General features: G+C 43.9%; 1 protein-coding gene across 5 annotated transcripts in view; it reads left to right on the top strand.

The window, feature by feature from the left end:
- Window positions 1–17027, top strand: part of KLHL3 (kelch like family member 3) — a 110585-nt gene that overhangs the window by 27966 nt on the left and 65592 nt on the right. For 2 of the 5 annotated variants that reach the window (XM_079916661.1, XM_079916660.1), the window contains exons 3-4: window positions 245–351; window positions 12246–12367. In XM_079916661.1, the coding sequence (XP_079772787.1) occupies window positions 245–351; window positions 12246–12367 (229 nt within the window). Of the gene's footprint in view, window positions 1–244; window positions 352–4707; window positions 5002–12245; window positions 12368–17027 lie in introns of those variants that run through there. The other 3 variants (XM_079916665.1, XM_079916664.1, XM_079916662.1) reach the window with 2 other exon arrangements.

The following is a 17027-nucleotide window of genomic DNA, read 5'->3' as shown; positions in this document are numbered from 1 at the left end:
AGCTACACAGTAGTTAGATCTCTACAGAGTCGAGTGCCTTAGGAAAGCCTGAATGTGGGGCTTATTAGGGACTTGGAAAAGTTGATGAGTCCATCTCCCTGCCTAACTTAAGATATGGTAGGTCTGTATGACAACCGTGGTGATAGTATGGAATGTGGAGGGTGGGGGAGAAAAAATACCCTTGTGTGGCTGGGGGTGGGAATTGGTGCTGTGACCCATCCTTTCTCCCACTGGTGTCTTGCAGCAAACAGCTATTGTGTGACGTGGTAATTGTGGCAGAAGATGTTGAGATAGAAGCCCACCGTGTGGTCCTGGCAGCCTGCAGCCCCTACTTCTGTGCGATGTTCACAGGTATGGTGAGGGGCAAACAATAACCCATGGTTGTGGGGCTGCAGCCCCACTGGGAGAATATTGAGGGTGGTGGCATGAGAGGGGGGAGGAAAGAAGGCTGTGACGCCCACCCTGAGGAGCTCCTGTGTGCCAGATTCTTTGCTCTGCACCATGGAGATGCAGAGCACCGTGATAGGCCCTCAGCCAGGCGAGTCAAGCATGCAGCCCCTATTGCAGTTAACTCTGGAGCATCATATAGTCTATGAATTCTCAGACTTTGTCATGCATCATAATCATGTCAGGGAGCTGGTTAGACATGTAGACTCTTGGCTTCATCCCCAGGCTTCTGAGCTGTCATTTTGCAGATGGGGGATCCTGAGGCTGAGAGAAAGGAAGGGACTTGCCTGAGGTCACACGGTGAATGAGTGGAACTTGGCTTCTGGATGTCTGGCCCAGGGCTGGCTGGCCTAGCTGGCCCACGTCTTATTATTCCTTAGCTGTTCTTTCCAGGCAGGGACGTTGAGTCTCCTCTAACCTTTATAGGAATGCGGTAGAGTTGGCAGAAGTGATGGTGGGGCTTGGGGTGGGGAGAGTAAGACAGAGGTATATTCACCATCTGCATTCAGTTTCAGTACCTTTGCCAACTTTCCAGGGAGTCCCTGTTTCCTGAACATGCCAAATAGCCTTGTCCAACTATTGCACGTGTATTATTTCTAAGACTGAATTCCCTGAAACGCATGGGCTGAGCTTCTTGTCTGCAGTACCTCACAGCACCTCCCCTGAGCCAGGTGCAGGCAGTGCTGTATCCATCACTGCTGACTGAAAGCCAGCTGGATGAGGTCAGGTGTCTCTTCCACACACTCATCTGTACCCTGTGCTTCCTCTGAGTGTGGTCACTATCACTCTAAATGCTCATGTTTCCTGGTGGTCATGCTCTGGGGTCTCGTGTACCTGCTGCTTCTCACCCTGTATCAAATGTTGCCTCCTCTCTGACCACCTGAGCCGTAGTTCCCCACTAGGTCTCTTTCTATTCCATAACTTGATTCTATTTTTTTCATAACATTTATCCCTATCTGAAAATCACATTGGTTGGTTGTTTATATATTTTTTACCTGTGTCTCCTTACTGGAGTATCAGTTCCATGAAGACAGGGATCTTGTTAGATTTGTTTGTTTCTGTACCCTGAGTACCTGGTACATAATAGGACTAAAATATTATTTTAATGAACAAAATGTCTCCTACCCTTGATTGTGAGCTTTGGGTGCTTGCGGATTATGTCTTATGTCTTGTCACTGTTGAATCCTTAGCACCCACCCTGGGGCCTGATGTTTAGGAGACTGAATAAGTGAAGGTTAAATGAATGAATGTGGTGTTGCTAAGGATGGGTGAGTGCAGGCACATCTTTGCTGAATAGGCTCTTGCCCTTTTCCTAATATAGTACAAAGCCTGTGCTGGGCAGGAGTGCTTCTTGGTGGGGCGGGGAGTACTTAGCACTTGGCATTTGGAGAATTCCTCACATGTATGTCCCCCTTGGCTCATCATGTGAAGGACCTGGCCTCAACTTGGAGCAGTGCTTTTGCTAAGTGGACCAAGCCACACTTACCTCACTTTGAGCCTTGGGCCAGGAATTCCACAGTGCAGCCTGGAAAACCAGCTAATTTCACTACCTGGAAATTTTGAGCCACATTCTCTTTGGAGTAGCCTCAAACTCTAGTAGTAAGGTTTTTATTTCTTTTTTTGTCCTTGTCCTTCATCCGTCTCTTTCTTTTAAAATAATTTATCTTGTCTACAATAGTTATTTAGCTGCAACTTCAGTAAATAGTTCTGCCAGTCATTCTTCTCTGTTTGTGTGGTTTGGAAAGTCCAGTGTTGAGAGAGGAGTCTATTTGGAATTACAATAAATTGTACTGTTGGCTCCACTTTTTGCTCATGAACTTGCCTCTGGGGGTAGTGGAAGTGCCTAGCAAAACAAGGTGATTTTAAAAAGGGAGAGAAAAGGTGCTTCTGGATCAGGTCTTGGATTCTAGTAATTGAAGGGAAGAGGGAATCAAGAGAAGAAAGCAGTCTAATATGTTGCCTAGCCCAAACTTTCCATTGAATCTGATTACCATCCATTCTTCCATTCTTCCTTCCATCCATCCGTCCATCCATTCATCCATCATCTGTCTGTCTGTGCATCCATCCACCCACCCACCTACCTATCCATCTCCTCATCCAAACACTATTCACATATGTTCATTGCAGAATAAAAATTAGAAAATGTGGGCAAGCAAAAAAAATACATGTAATACATGTATCTTGTGATAGCTTATGCTTCTCTTTACTATTACTACTTATCTCATTACTTCCTCACTGTCTGATTTGCCTGGTCAGTCATAAACTTTATGAGGGTAAAAACTGTACCTTTTAAATTCACTGCTATGTCCCTGCTGCCTAGCGTGATCTTACGTACGGTAGGTGCTCAATGAAAATTTGCTTAATTGAACTTAGCGCTATATTGTCAATATATTTTCATGGCAATGAAATCACATCTACATCATTATTTTAATGGCCTCATAAGATTCCATCATATGTATCCGAATTGAAAATCCATTTCCTTATTGGTTGGAAATTATAGTTCTTTCTAATATTTTGCTATTGTAAATAATGCTAAAATGGGCATCCTTGCAACTTAGTCTTTACTTACATTCCTGATTATTTCCTTAGATCCCTAGAATAAAAAATACTTGGTTAAAGTGTGTGCACATTTTGAATTCTTGTGAGACACGTGCCTCAGTTCCACAACACTTAGAACAGTTGTACCAGCTTACGCTTCCATCGGCAGTACATCAGATTCGTGTATTTTCTGAGGCCCCTTGGTTTTGCTTAAACCTTGGTAAACAGGTACAAAAAAAAAAGTAACATTGCAAAATTTTGTTCTAATTATCAGGTTCAGCTTCAAAATGCATAAAATTAGTAATGAAAAGGCCCAGCTGACTCTCGTTGAGTCCATTTCTATCAGCATGTTTAAGGCCCCAAAGAAAAGGAAATACATGTGACTTTCTTCTGACTTGAGTGGTATGATTAAGATCTTTTACTGAGGCTTAAAGTGTTTTTATTTTTTTGTCCTCTGAGTTCATATTGCCCAAATGTCCTGTGATGGTTCCAAATACCAGCTCCACTCCTTGACCATATCCTTCCCAGAATAACTTGTAATAAGTGTGAAACTGAGGTCTGAGTGCCCACAGAAGAGTGTCCAAAGGCAGCCAACCTGTGAGAAGGTCTGGGATGGGCAGTCACCTGAGTTGCTCTCCACTCCTTCAGCATAGTGTGATTGGAGAGGCCAGAAGGGCTGGTCTTGTCCTCCTTTTCTCTGTGAATATGGAATACTTAAAATTCCCTCTGATCCCATCCCCCCATCTAGCACCTCCATCCCAGGGGAAGATAATTTCCCCAAAATAGCCCAGTCAGTTTTTTTTCCCTCTTTTTATCATGCCCTTTTCTATGTGTTCTGTGTACTATAGTGTTTGTACTCCATATGGATCCCTTCATGTCATCCAAAACTTTGAAAACAATCCCATTTTATGGTGTTAAAAGAACGAAGTTCTAAAGAATATGTGGACTAAGTGTCTTAGGCTCATCACCATGGCTAAAAGACATTTGAACTCCATCCCAAAAGAAGCCCTGGGAGTGAGCTGTCCCATCTTCTGGCTCTGTTGTGCTACATGCAGTGGCTGATTAAATTGGCTTTTTAATTTTTTATTTGTTTTTATTTTTCTATTTATTTAGGCTCCACTGGGTCTTCGTTGTGGCATATGGATCTTTTAGTTGTGGCATGCAGACTTTTAGTTGTGACATGGGAACTTCTTAGTTGCAGCATGCGGACTCTTAGCTGCGGCATGTGAACTCTTAGTTGTGGCACGCATGCGGCATCTAGTTCCCCGACTAGGGATTGAACCCGGGCCCCTTGCATTGGGAGTGCAGAGTCTTACCCACTGGACTACCAGGGAAGCCCCGGCTTTGTTTTTTTAAAGAAAAGTTACTGTCCGGTTTTTATTAGATGTAGGCTGATATTCAACTGGTGTCTTCGAATATATGGTGAACAGAAATAGGGAGGAGAGTCAGGAATGTGCTGGAGGTAAGAGGCAAGGGGCTTGGAATGTGAGCACCAACTAGCCTCAAGCAGAAAAATTAGGGCCTGGCCCTCTTACCTCCAGGCATGCACTCATCCCATAGAACCATTGTTTCACCCTTTCTTTATGCCTGACTCTGCCAGGCCCTGGCCTATGTCTGTGTTCTGAGTGTTTGTATGATGTATTGATGTTTTTGAAGATCTTTGCGTAACATGCAGTTTAGCAAGACTTAATCCAAGGCAGTGGGGCAGGGAGGAAGGGAGCACTAGGGAGTAGAATCCTTTCTTTGTATAAAGAGGGCCTTGAGAGATTAGTCGGAGTAGATAGGGTCTGGTTTCTGAGGGTTTTGCCTCTAAGGAAATGGTGAGTTTTTCAGGAATTGATTTGGATGTAGTTCAACATACGCCTTTGTAGTGTCTAGGAAAAGAGACCACTATTCAGACACCCACCAGCACCCATTAAGGTGCAACTGATTTGACCAAGATGATCTGCGGTAGACTTGTCTGGACTTGGAGTAGCTCAGCCTTGAAATTTAGATCATCACTGGGGAGGATCACTGGTAAGAAATGTTTTATGAATGTTCATAGAGGAGGTTTGGAGTTATTGATGCAGAGGCCTCTTTGCTGAGGATTAAACACAGGGGTGGTAATGCCACCTTGCATTGGGAGATGGTGTGGTGTCTTGGAAAGGGCTTTGGAGCCATCGTGACCTGACTCCAGCACCTGATCGGTTTGTAGGGAATTCACTTAACCTCTATGATCCTGTTTGCTTGTTTATGAGACTGGAATAACAACAATAAAACAATAATAACAATAACCAGGGAACAGATACAGGTAAGGGAAATAAGGCACCCAATACAGAATAGGTACTTAATAAAGTTTACTCTTATTATGTGTAGAGCACATCATAGTTTACAGAGCTCATGTGGATGTGTGGGGTGGCTCTGATACCAGCTGCCCTGATGGTGGTTAGGGTTGATATGAAACATCTCTGTTTCATATCAGGAAGGCATTTCCTTCCTGACTTGGTGCTCCATGTGCCCCTAGCTGAGCAGAAAGACCTTTCCAAGTGGAGGAAGGACGAGATTCCAGGGAGGTTGGGTGCTGGGGTGATATCCATCATTGCAGCTCTGCTGAATCCTGCTGCCACAGTTCTCAGACTCTCATTATCTCCTTTGACTCTCACATAGCCTTGGCTTAAAGGCAGGGCCGGGAATGTCCTTACTTTACGGGAGACAGAGGTCAGCCTTTTGCAGTTAAATGGCATAGGCTGCTCACCTGCAGGAGGTTTAGCTGGGATTCAGGGACATGACAGGGTATTTCTTTTTCTCATGTGATGTTAACATGTGACATAGGTCTCAGCTTTAGCCAAATGAGTTGGCAACCCAGATATTAGGACTTAGACAGATGAAGGTTCGTGGTAAGAGAGTTTAATAACCACCTTAACACCCATGCAGGATCACTGTGCAAAGGATAAGGACCTTCTGTTTTCTTTTTACCCAGATCATGAAATTAAATTAAAACAGTAAGGATTCAGCTGAGGAGTGAGGAAGAGTTCCATGACACAAGGCTTCCTGAATGCACTTTTTCTTCCCTTTGCCATACAGCTTTGTAGGGGTGGTTGGTGGTCTATGTCTGGTCCTTCAGAAAGACTTCGCAGCCACTCTACCATTCCTTTCTCACTCTTGAGGCTTCTTTGGCTGAATAATAGGGTTGGGTTTATACTGTGATCTAGAGGATGAGCCAGTGATTTCATAGCCTTCCTAAGTCTTCTGTGATGGTGAAAGGTTGTCCCTCCTGGCTCCTCAAGATGCACCTCCTCCCTCCTGTTCCCCCTTGGGCAATCTTCCACCTAAAAAGAGCTCTGTTGTGCATGTGGTGTGCTTGCTATGTCGAGAACCATGACTTGCTTTCCTGGGCTCTTTATGGTTCTTGGAGACTTCTACGTGCAAGGTCCTAAAGTAGAGCCTGAGGATTTAAAGAAGTTCAAGACACAGACCCTTAATCCAGGCTGCCATCATCTTTCACCTGATTTACTGCAGCAGCCTTCTAATTGGTCAACCTGCCTCCTATTTTGTTCCCTCACCCCAAACCCATTTTCTATGCTGTAGCTTTAGTGATCTTTCCAAAAGAAAAAATCGAATGTATCCCTTACTTGCTTAAAGTCTGTCAAGGTCTCCCCATTGCCCTTAGAATGAAGTATAAACTTCTCAGCATGGCCCACAAGGCCTTCAAGTGGTCCAGACCCTGCTTGTATCTCCAGCTCCTCTCCCCCTTCCTCCCTTTTCATGCTGTGCTTCTGCCAGACTCAGCTTCTTATGGTCCCAGAATAGGTCATGTTCTTTCTTACCTCTGGACCTTTACATACACTATTCTATCTGCCTGGAATATTCTTCTCTCATACTCACTGCTCTTCTGAACAACCATGACTCCTCCAGATCTCATGTTAGATCAGTGGTTCTTAACCATTACGAATCAGTCTGATGAAAACAATGGATTCTTTCCACAAAAAATAGTAAATGTGTGCTCCTGTGTACTCATCATTTTGCATACAATTCAGGGTATAGGCTTCCCTGCTTAAGAACCCTTTAAGCTGAACCTCCTTTTCTAGCATTTAACATACTTTGTAATTGTTGGTTTACTTATCCCTCTTTCTACTAGACTGAGCTCCATGAGGGCAGGGAACATGACTTGTTCACCACTGTGTCCTCTGGGCCTTGCCCATGGGGACTGTTTGATACATGTTTGTTGAGTGAATGAATGAACAGATATCTGCCCTTGAGTAGATCATGATCTATCTGGAAGAACAGGATATGTTGTTAACAGAGGACAAAAGATGTGCAACAAACAGACATTTTCTTTTTTTTTCTTTCTTTAATTCAAGTATAGTTGCTGTACAATATTATATAAGTTACAGGTGTACAATATAGTGATTCACAATTTTTAAAGGTTATACTCCATTTATAGTTATTATAAAATATTGACTGGGCTTCCCTGGTGGCGCAGTGGTTAAGCATACACCTGCCAGTGCAGGGGACATGGGTTTGAGCCCTGGTTTGGGAAGATCCCATATGCTATGGAGCAACTAAGCCCGTGCGCCACAACCACTGAGCCTGTGCCCTAGAGCCCGCGTGCTACAACTACTGAAGCCCACGTGCCTAGAGCCCGTGCTCTGCAACAAGAGAAGCCACTGCAATGAGAAGCCCGCACACCACACCGAAAGTAGCCCCTGCTTGTTGCAACTAGAGAAAGCCCACGCGCAGCAACAAAGATCCAATGCAGCCAAAATAAATAAATACATAAATAAAATATTGACTGTATTCTCTGTGTTGTACAATATATCCTTGTAGCTTATTTTATACCTAATAGTTTGTACCTCTTCATCTCCTACCCTATATTGCCCCTTCCCACTTCCTTCTCCCCAGTAGTAACCTTCTCCCCAGTAGTTTGTTCTCTGTATCTGTGAGTCTGCTTCTTTTTTGTTGTATTCACTAATTTGTTGTATGTTTTAGATTTCACATATAAGTGATGTCAAACAGAATTTGTCTTTGTCTGACTTATTTTGCGTAGTATAATACCCTCCAAGTCCATCCATGTTGCTGCAAATTTCATTCTTTTTAATGGCTGAGTAGTATTCCATTGTGTATATAAACTACATCTTCTTTATCCACTCATCTGTTGATCGACACTTTGGTTGCTTCCATATCTTGGCAATTGTAAATAATGTTGCTGTGAACATTGGGATGCATGTATCTTTTCAAATTAGTGTTTTGGGTTTTTTTTTTAATTTTTTTTTTATGTATACCAAGGAATGGAATTCCTGGGTCATAAGGTAGTTCTATTTTTAGTTTTTTGAGAAACCTCCATACTGTTTTCCACAGTGGCTGCACCAATTTACATTCCCACCAACAGTGGTAGGAGGGTTCCCTTTTCTCCACATTCTCACCAGCATTTGTTATTTGTGTTCTTTTTGATGATAGCCATCCTGACAGGTGTGAGATGATACCTCATTGTGGTTTTGATTTGCATTTCACTGATGAATAGTGATGTTGAACATCTTTTCATGTGGGTGTTGGCCATCTGCATTTCCTCTTTTCTGAAAGTTCAGAGTCTGAAGTGGCTGGGCTGGGCCTCTTGAGAAAAACCAGCAGAACAGTTCTCTTGGGTTGACCTTCAATAGAGAAGGACTTATTGGGCTTATGTTCTGTTCTCTAGAAATATTTGTCAAAGTAACAGAGGTGAGTGAAGGAGTAAGAATGACCAAGCCTTTGATGATTTCTCCCTCTTTAGAATTATCAGAGTCTGTGGATTTATGAGGTGTCAAAAGAAAGCCTCTCTTCTTTCTTTCTTTCCTTGTACCAACAAATATTTTTTCAGTGCTTGTTATATGTCACGCACTCTGTTAGGTGTTGAGGACAAGATCCCATCTCTCTTCGTTCTTGCTTACTGGGTAATAAGTATAAGTTGGCTCAGAATTTGGACATAGGCTTTGTTTGGGAATACTTTTATCAAAGCCATTAGTTAGGGTCAGGTTTAAATTATAGAGGGATTTATTAGAAATGACATGAGGTCTAGAGTTAGGCCACGGTTCAGATCCAAGCCCTGCATCTTACTAGCTGTGTGCAAGTGCCTCTTGATATGCCAGTTCTATAATTTGTAAAATGGAAGTAATATCTAGTACCTCCTGGGGTCATTGCAAGGGCTAAATGAAATAATGTGTGTAAACCCTGAGGGCCTGCATGTAGTAGCAACTATTATTACTGCCACTTTCAGGGTTTGTTTAAACTGATGTCTTAGTTTGGTGCAGTGATTTCTACTGGTTCATAGAGATATTAAATTGCATTTTATGAGTCCTTATGATTTATATAGGTCTCCAATTTCCTATAAGGTAAATTTCTCAGAAAATACATGTCTCTGAGGCCCTAGGTTTTCTTTTTTTCCATTTTTTCCTTGCTTGTTGGAGTTTTAAGTACTTAATGTAGAAATTAGAAACTTTTGATTCACATAAAGAAGCAAGAAAAAAAATCTCCCAAAGTCCCACCATCTAGAAAACTGTGTTTTAATGTTTTTTGGACATTTGAGACTGATGAAAATGATTTGTTCATCCCCTCAGAAAATCAAACTTTTGCCCACATATACAAATGTTTTCATGCAATTTCAGGAGTTTCCATTTGTTTACCCCCAAGTTACAGAACCCTAAGCTGACTCCCAAGCTCTAATTCCATAGAGAGAAAGCAATCAGGCCAGGCTCTGATTTCACACTCACTAAGGGCTTCTGAGTCTCTTGGTTCTTGCAGTCAGGTTGCTGGTTGCTCGTTTTTCTAAGGTCCAAGTTTTTTTTTATTATAAAATTTATTTATATATTTATTTTTTGGGTGTTGGGTCTTCGTTGCTGCGCGTGGGCTTTCTCTAGTTGCGGTGAGCAGGGGCTACTCTTGGTTGCCATGCGCGGGCTTTTCATTGCAGTGACTTCTCTTATAAAGGAGCACAGGCTCTAGAGCGCAGGCTCAGTAGCTGAGGTGCACGGGCTTAGTTGCCCCGCGGCATGGGGCATCTTCCCGGATCAGGGCTCGAGCCTGCGTCCCCTGTGTTGGCAGGCAGATTCTTAACCACTGTACCACCAGGGAAGTCCCTCTAAGGTCCAAGTTCTTAAACTAAGAATTGGCTATCTTTGATGATCTTTTGCAATATAATTACCAACTGGACCTTTATTTGTGAATGTCTTAGTAGCTGTTTGGAGAGATGAATTTAACTTCTGATTTCCTTGCGTGTATGTTCTTTTTTTTTTTCTTCTTTTTTGCGGTACACGGGCCTCTCACTGTTGTGAGAGGAGCACAGACTCCGGACGTGCAGGCTCAGCGGACATGGCTCACGGGCCTAGCCGCTCCACCCCATGTGGGATATTCCTGGACCGGGGTACGAACCCGTGTCCCTGCATCGGCAGGTGGACTCTCAACCACTGCGCCACCAGGGAAACCCGCGTGTATGTTCTTGTTTGTCTTAGAGTAAATTCAAGAAAGAGATTGTGAGAGCCTGTTTTATAGGCAGAGGAGAAACCCACTGTCTTTTCCTGTTTCCTCTTTGCCTCTTCATCCTGTCTCAGGGATCTTTGTGCTGAAGACTTTTCACTGGCTTCTACTACAGTCAGAGAGAACCAACTGGGGGTCTCTGGGCTACCTGATCTGGCAGCAGTGGGAGCCGGCAACGTCTGGAATAGGTCCCCCGCCCCCACCTTCCCTCCTGTTCAGAGTCATTCATATCTAGAACTGTGTCAGGGTGGGAACTGGGGATTGGTGGAAGAATCATGTGCAGTCCATGCAGCTTGGAGGTGGGCGTCTGCAGCCCACATGCTGTACTGTACTTTATTTTCTTGGCTCCAGTGCACAGATTCCACAGAGAGAAAACAACCGCCCAGGCTCAGTTTTCACACTCACATAAGGACTTCTGAATCCCTGTTTCTAGTAGTCATGTTGCCCTTCATTTCAGTCTACAAAGACACATGTCTTGCCTGTTTTTTCCTTCTGAAATCAGCAGCCCTTGTTGAAGGAGGCTGGCTCTAGATAGAGCTGTGCGCTGTATAGAGAGGGCAGGCTGAAGTCAGGGGCCTCGGGACTGCACATGTGGTGCCACTGCTGCCCTAGTTCACAGGCCTCTGTCTTCTCTTTTTTGGATTATTGTCAGGGCCTCCCATCTGTTCTCCCTGCCTCTGATCCAGCTTCCACCAGTACATCCAAAATTTCATTCAAAGACACCCATCTGTTGATGTCATTCCCTTGTTTAAAACCTTTCAGTGGTGCTACTCTTAGGATAAAGTGCAAACTCATTTGCATGGTTTGCTGGGCTCTGCAAGTCCTGGCCCCTATCTACCTCTCCAGCCTCCTTCCTCTCACTGTCACCCCACGTACCAGCCGTGCTGCCCTCTCACTGTTCCCCACATTTATACTTTTGGCACTTCCCTATCTTTGCACTGATGATTCCTGCATCCAGCTCGTCCTTCCTCACCTCTGCTGCATGTGGAATACCCAGCTCAAATGTGACCTCCTATTAGGATGCCTTCCTGGATTCCCCAGACAGGGTTTGTTGCTCTATCGTCTGCATTCTTGGGATTCAATACACCATAGTGATTACAAGTGTGGGGCTCTAGAGTCAGACTCCCTGCTTTCAATCCCAGCCTGGCCCCTTCCTAGATGTATGACTGTAGGCAAAATGAATTACCTACACTCCTGTGCCTCAGTTTCTTCATCTGTAATATGGGGATGATATTAATAACACTCATAGGTTGTTGATTAAAATAGGCAACAGTTTAAAGTGCTTAGCACAGTGCTTGGCCATAGTTTGCACTCAATAATTGTTTTTTTAAGAAATTGTTGTTCTACTGGTACTTTGCATATACCTCTATTAAGCTCTTATCATCTCATATATTTTTATATATCTGCCCTACTAGAACAGGTGCTCCTTCTTGAGGACAGGTGCATATCTCGTTCACTTTCCCTGGCCCCTGTGTACAAGTTTGCAGTAACTTGGTTGAATGCTTTATCCCATATAGATTTGCCTTCAGAGTGGAAATGGGCAACAGATAGAATGGGGAATGCTTGAAATTGGGTTTGTGGATGATCACAGACCCAGAGTTGTTGTGACCTTGATGTCAGCTGGTCTATCTTCCTCTGGGCCTGAGCCCTTCTGCTGCCTCCGGGAGCACAGACAGTGCTTTTATGTTGCCAAGACAGGACAGGAGGCCATGTGAAAGTTAAGCACACCCTAGGCACCAAGTTCATTTCCATTTTGTTTTTGTTTTGAACTGTAGGTGACATGTCTGAGAGTAAAGCCAAGAAGATAGAAATCAAGGATGTGGATGGGCAGACCCTGAGTAAGCTGATTGACTACATCTATACGGCCGAGATTGAGGTGACTGAAGAGAACGTCCAGGTAAATTCAGCTCCAACTAATAGCTCAGTGTATTGTATGTTCGGGGCCCACTGTTTTACATCATCATTTCATTTAACCCTCACAACAACTCAGTTGGTAACTGGAGAGGAAACTGAAGCTCCAGAGAGAGTAGGTGACTTGCCCTGGGTCACATGGCCAGGGTGAACGACCGTCAGACTCCTGCCTGCCTGACCATGGGACCCACGTTCTTAACCACTAGGCCAAAATCCCTCTGAATGAGCTTGGGCTCCAGAGCAGAAAGTCTTTAACTCATGCTGGTTTAAAGTGTTGGTAAAGGAAGAATTAGAAGCCTGGGTGACCCCTTTTCTCCTCAGTCATTATCTCATCTCAGGGATTTTGAGTATTGGCTTGTGAGGCTGTTAAAAGTCTTTCTTGTCTAACTGTTCGTCAGCGAAATGCCTCTGAGCCTGTGGAGGTGCCAAGCACCAGGCTTGAGTGTCAGTAGGGGCATGTTGCTCTGAGACATGTTGTCTGTGCCTTTTCCTCCTTTCGCCACCCTGCCCTCATCCCAAGCCATCTGGAGCCTTGAAATAGGAGCCAGTGAAGACACTGCTTCACCTAAAGGTGTGGATCTTTACTGTGGGGACGTGAGACATCAGCGTCATGCTTCAGAAGGGAAGATGGTTGAGGGTGTGGCCCACGCTGGAACGCTATGAGTCACCAGGCCAAACACAGACGCAGGATACACTATTTCTTGTCATTAAGGATTTTACTGTTTAATTAAAGTAATGGAAATTGTGTGGGATATGGAGGTTTTTTCTTCCTTCTTTTTTTTTTTAAAGCAAAATTTCACCTTATTTAGGTGAATAGGCCGATACCTCTCTGGTGACCAAAATGCCTATTTCCCTTATCCAGAACACCATCCCCTCTTCTAGGATTGAGGTATTTGGGAGGCCGAATTGATAATCGTGTATTGATTCCATTTGGCTCAGATGTTTGAGTGCCTCTTACATGCCAGACACTTTATTGGGCGCTGTGTTTGTACCAGTGAGCAGAGGTCATTCCATTGCCTGCTTTCATGGAATTTGTGGTCTAGGGGTGAAGATGGACACTCACCAAATAAGCACACAAGTAATGTTTATGCACAAATTGTGATAAGTCCTTTGAAGGAAAGGAACAATTTGGATGAAGGAGGGAATCTAGGAAGGGCTCTTTCAGGAGACAAGATTTGAGCTGAGGACTGCAGGATGAATGGAAGTTAGCTTGGCGTGGTGAAGGGTACTCTGCTGGGGGTGTCAGGGCACAGGCAGACTGAGGGTCTGACGCACCCTGCATTTGGGCCTGCAGAGCCTGCCTCAAGGTACAGACTGCTTTTGTCTCTGGCCCCTAGACAGACTTTTGGGTGGCACAGTTTCTACAGTGATCTGGTATAATCCTCCCCTGCCCTTTTAAAATTGAGGTTTATTTTATACACAGTAAAATGCATAGCCATTCCATTATTTTTGGTCTTTCCCATCCAGAGTAGAGTGGGCGAGGTCATGGTTACATACTAGGTCTAGCAGCGGAATTTAAACAGCTGAATGACTTTTGGGCAGTAACAGTAAGTGCAAAGTAACTTAGTATAAAATATGTATAGGGCATGTATGGAAAAAAATTTTTTTAATGGGTGATAGTGATTTCAAATCACCATGACATTTAAATTCATTTAGGTACTTTTGAGACTGATATAAATATTAAGATTCACAAAATGCCAGAAATTACATCCTTTCAACTCTAATGAATAATGCTAGATGTCAACCTAAAAATATGCAGGGGTATAAATAATTTTTAAAAATCTCGCATTAGGGTATATCAGTAACTTATTAATCATACAGTGTGGTAGGCAGAATAGTAGCCCCCAAAGATGTTCGTGTTCTAACCCCTGGAATTTTGTGAATATGTTAGGGTGAATGTCAGAGGAATTAATATTGCAGATGGAATTAATGTTGCTAATCAGCTGAACATGTGATGGGAGATTAGCTTGGATTATCCAGGTGGGCTCAGGGTAATAGCTAGGGGTGTTTAAATCGAAGAGGGAGGTGGAATGAGAGAACTAGAGCGATGTGACCTGGCAAGGATTCAGTTTGATGTTTCTGGCCTTGAAGATAGGGAGGCCATGAGCCAAGGAATGTGGGTGCCTTTAGAAGCCTGAAGGGCAAGGAAACGTATTCTCCCTCAGAACCTCCAGAAGGAGCTCACCTCTGCTGACACCTTGATTTTAGCCTGGTGAAACCCATTTGGGACTTCCGACTTCCAGATGTAAGAAAATAAATTTGTTTGTTGTTTTAGGTCACTAAAACAAAACAAAACCAAACAAACTTAAAACACTGTTTAGGGGAGATTGTAGACTTGTATAATTGGAACCAGCTTTTTTCTCCCTTTTCTACATGTGTTTATTTAATAAGCTTTTTTTCCCTGTAAAGTACAAAGTGTTTAAAAGCTTAGGTAGTTAGAAGATGTTCCATTCTGGATCCTTTTTGCCTGGCTGGGTATTTATCTTTGCAACTTTGGTCTAACCCAGTGGTGGTCTCTACAGCACCAGCTACCTTAAGGCAGGTAGCAACAGATAGCGTAATCCGAGGACTCTGGGGAAAATGGCGTCACCATTACTTTTAAAAACTACTTTGTAGCGTCGTGGGGAGGGAGCCAGCGTGAAGACGTGCAGGTTCAGAGGGCATGCAGAACTAAAGATGAGGCAGGAATCAAGTCTGAATGGAGACCTGGGTCCAGGCCTCAGCTTTGACGTTCATTCACACAGTACTCTTATTCTTGCCTTTTCCCACTGCAGGGGGTCAGTCTCCTGACTGTAAAGTGAGGGCATGGGACTCAGTGACCTCTGATCAGAGAAGACACTTACTCTGCCAGCCTCTGGTTTGTTCTGCTTCCTTTCTACTAGAGCTTCTCTGATACCCTCCCTGACATGCTGCCTCAAGGATCAGTTTTCTCATCTGTAAAACAGGAATCATAATAGTACCCATTCTGTTGGGTGGTCATGAGTTAGACTGTCTGCCTTCAAACCTTGACTCCACCATTTTCTAGCTGTGTGACCCCCAAGAAGGTCCTTAACCTCTCTGTGCCTCAGTATTCTTGTCTGTATTATGGGCATAATAATCGTACTTAACCTCATAGGGTTGGCATGAAGGTTAAATGAATTACTATAGGTAAAGCACTTAGAGGAGTGCCACCCTGTGCCAACAGGCAGTATGGGCACAGAGAGCACTGTGAACACAGAAGCTTTTTCATCAAGGAGCACATAGTCTGAAGGTGGAGACAGGTGGCCAGGCAAATGCATGCCCTCCAGTGTGGTAGGGGCCAGGGTGGAGGTACCCAGGAAGCAGGCAATGGTCATCACCCCCTTGATGAGGATGGTCAGGGCAGGCCTCACTGAGGAAGTGTTTTGTGTGCTGGGTCTTGAAGGAAGGTCTGGGAGGTCAGGCCTGCCTCCTCTTCCACCTGTCTGTGTCCCTGCTGGCGTGTGAGCCCCTGGAGGGGCCTGTTGCATTCATTTGTATGTGGGAGTAGGGAGGGGGCTGCATGTTCAGGGGCTCTCCTGAGAAGTACAATGTGGAACCTTCAGGAAACTGCATTGTTTGGAATCAGTCAGATATATGAACTATTTTCCTTTTTATCCCTCACTTTAAACTATGGTTTGGTCAGGGGTGACCTTGGGGGAAAACAAAACAAAAAAAGTTGAGAAGAGAAAGTTTAGATCAAAATGTGGTTGCTTCTTACTGCTCTGATGTACCTGCTGAGAGTTGCTCACAAGCTGTGAGGACAGTGTGTGTTGAGGATTTGGTGCACTGAGGCGGTGAGCATGGAGGCACCTGGGGAAACAAGGGTCAGAGACTTGGGGCTTGGTTAAGTGACTGGGAGATGATGCCCTAAATCTCTTCCCAGCCACACATACCTTGGAGAGTCTGAGCTGCCCTTCTATGGTGGAGGTAACAAGTCGTAACTGTTACTTATTGATACTCATTGTAAGACAAGCATGTGTTGATTATTTCACATGCATTATTTCATTTAATTATCGTAACCATCACTAGAAGGTTCTACTATGATTCTTCTCTTACAGTTGAAGGAACTGATGCTCCAAGGGGTTAAGTGGGTAGTACCCACGGTCACACAGGTAGTAAGGGGTGGAGTTGGGGTTTGAATCCAGCTCTCTCCAGCTCACTATGCCCTGTTGATGTGGTCAACTCGAGTTTCTCGTTAAATGAATGATCAGAATCTTGACTTCAGCTCGTAATAATTAATAATAATAAAAACCAGTTTAACTGACGAATTCCTATGCACCAAACACAGGGTTAGCTGCTTTAAATGTATTATCTCATTTGAGCCCAACAACAAGCCTTTAAGGCAGTACTATTATTTTCATTTTACTGTTGAGGAGTCAGAGGTAAGAGAGGTTATTTGCCTTTAGTCACATGGCTGGTAAGTGGAGAAGTCAATATTCTAAGTGACACTATACTTCAATAAAAAAATTAAAAAATTATTCTAAGTGACACATTTAATCACAGTACTTTTTGCTAGCTCTCCTGTTCATCTATCTGTACACCTCTCTCTCTCTCTCTCTCTCTCTCTCTCTCCCTTCTTTCTCTCAGTAGATTTTTATTTAGCACTATTTCTGTGCCAGGCCTCATGCCTGGTGCTGGCAGAGGCA

The sequence above is a fragment of the Stenella coeruleoalba genome (genome assembly GCF_951394435.1).
Source record: "Stenella coeruleoalba genome assembly, chromosome: 3".
Taxonomy (NCBI): Eukaryota; Metazoa; Chordata; class Mammalia; order Artiodactyla; family Delphinidae; genus Stenella; species Stenella coeruleoalba.
This window is presented reverse-complemented; position numbering and strand designations above follow the sequence as displayed.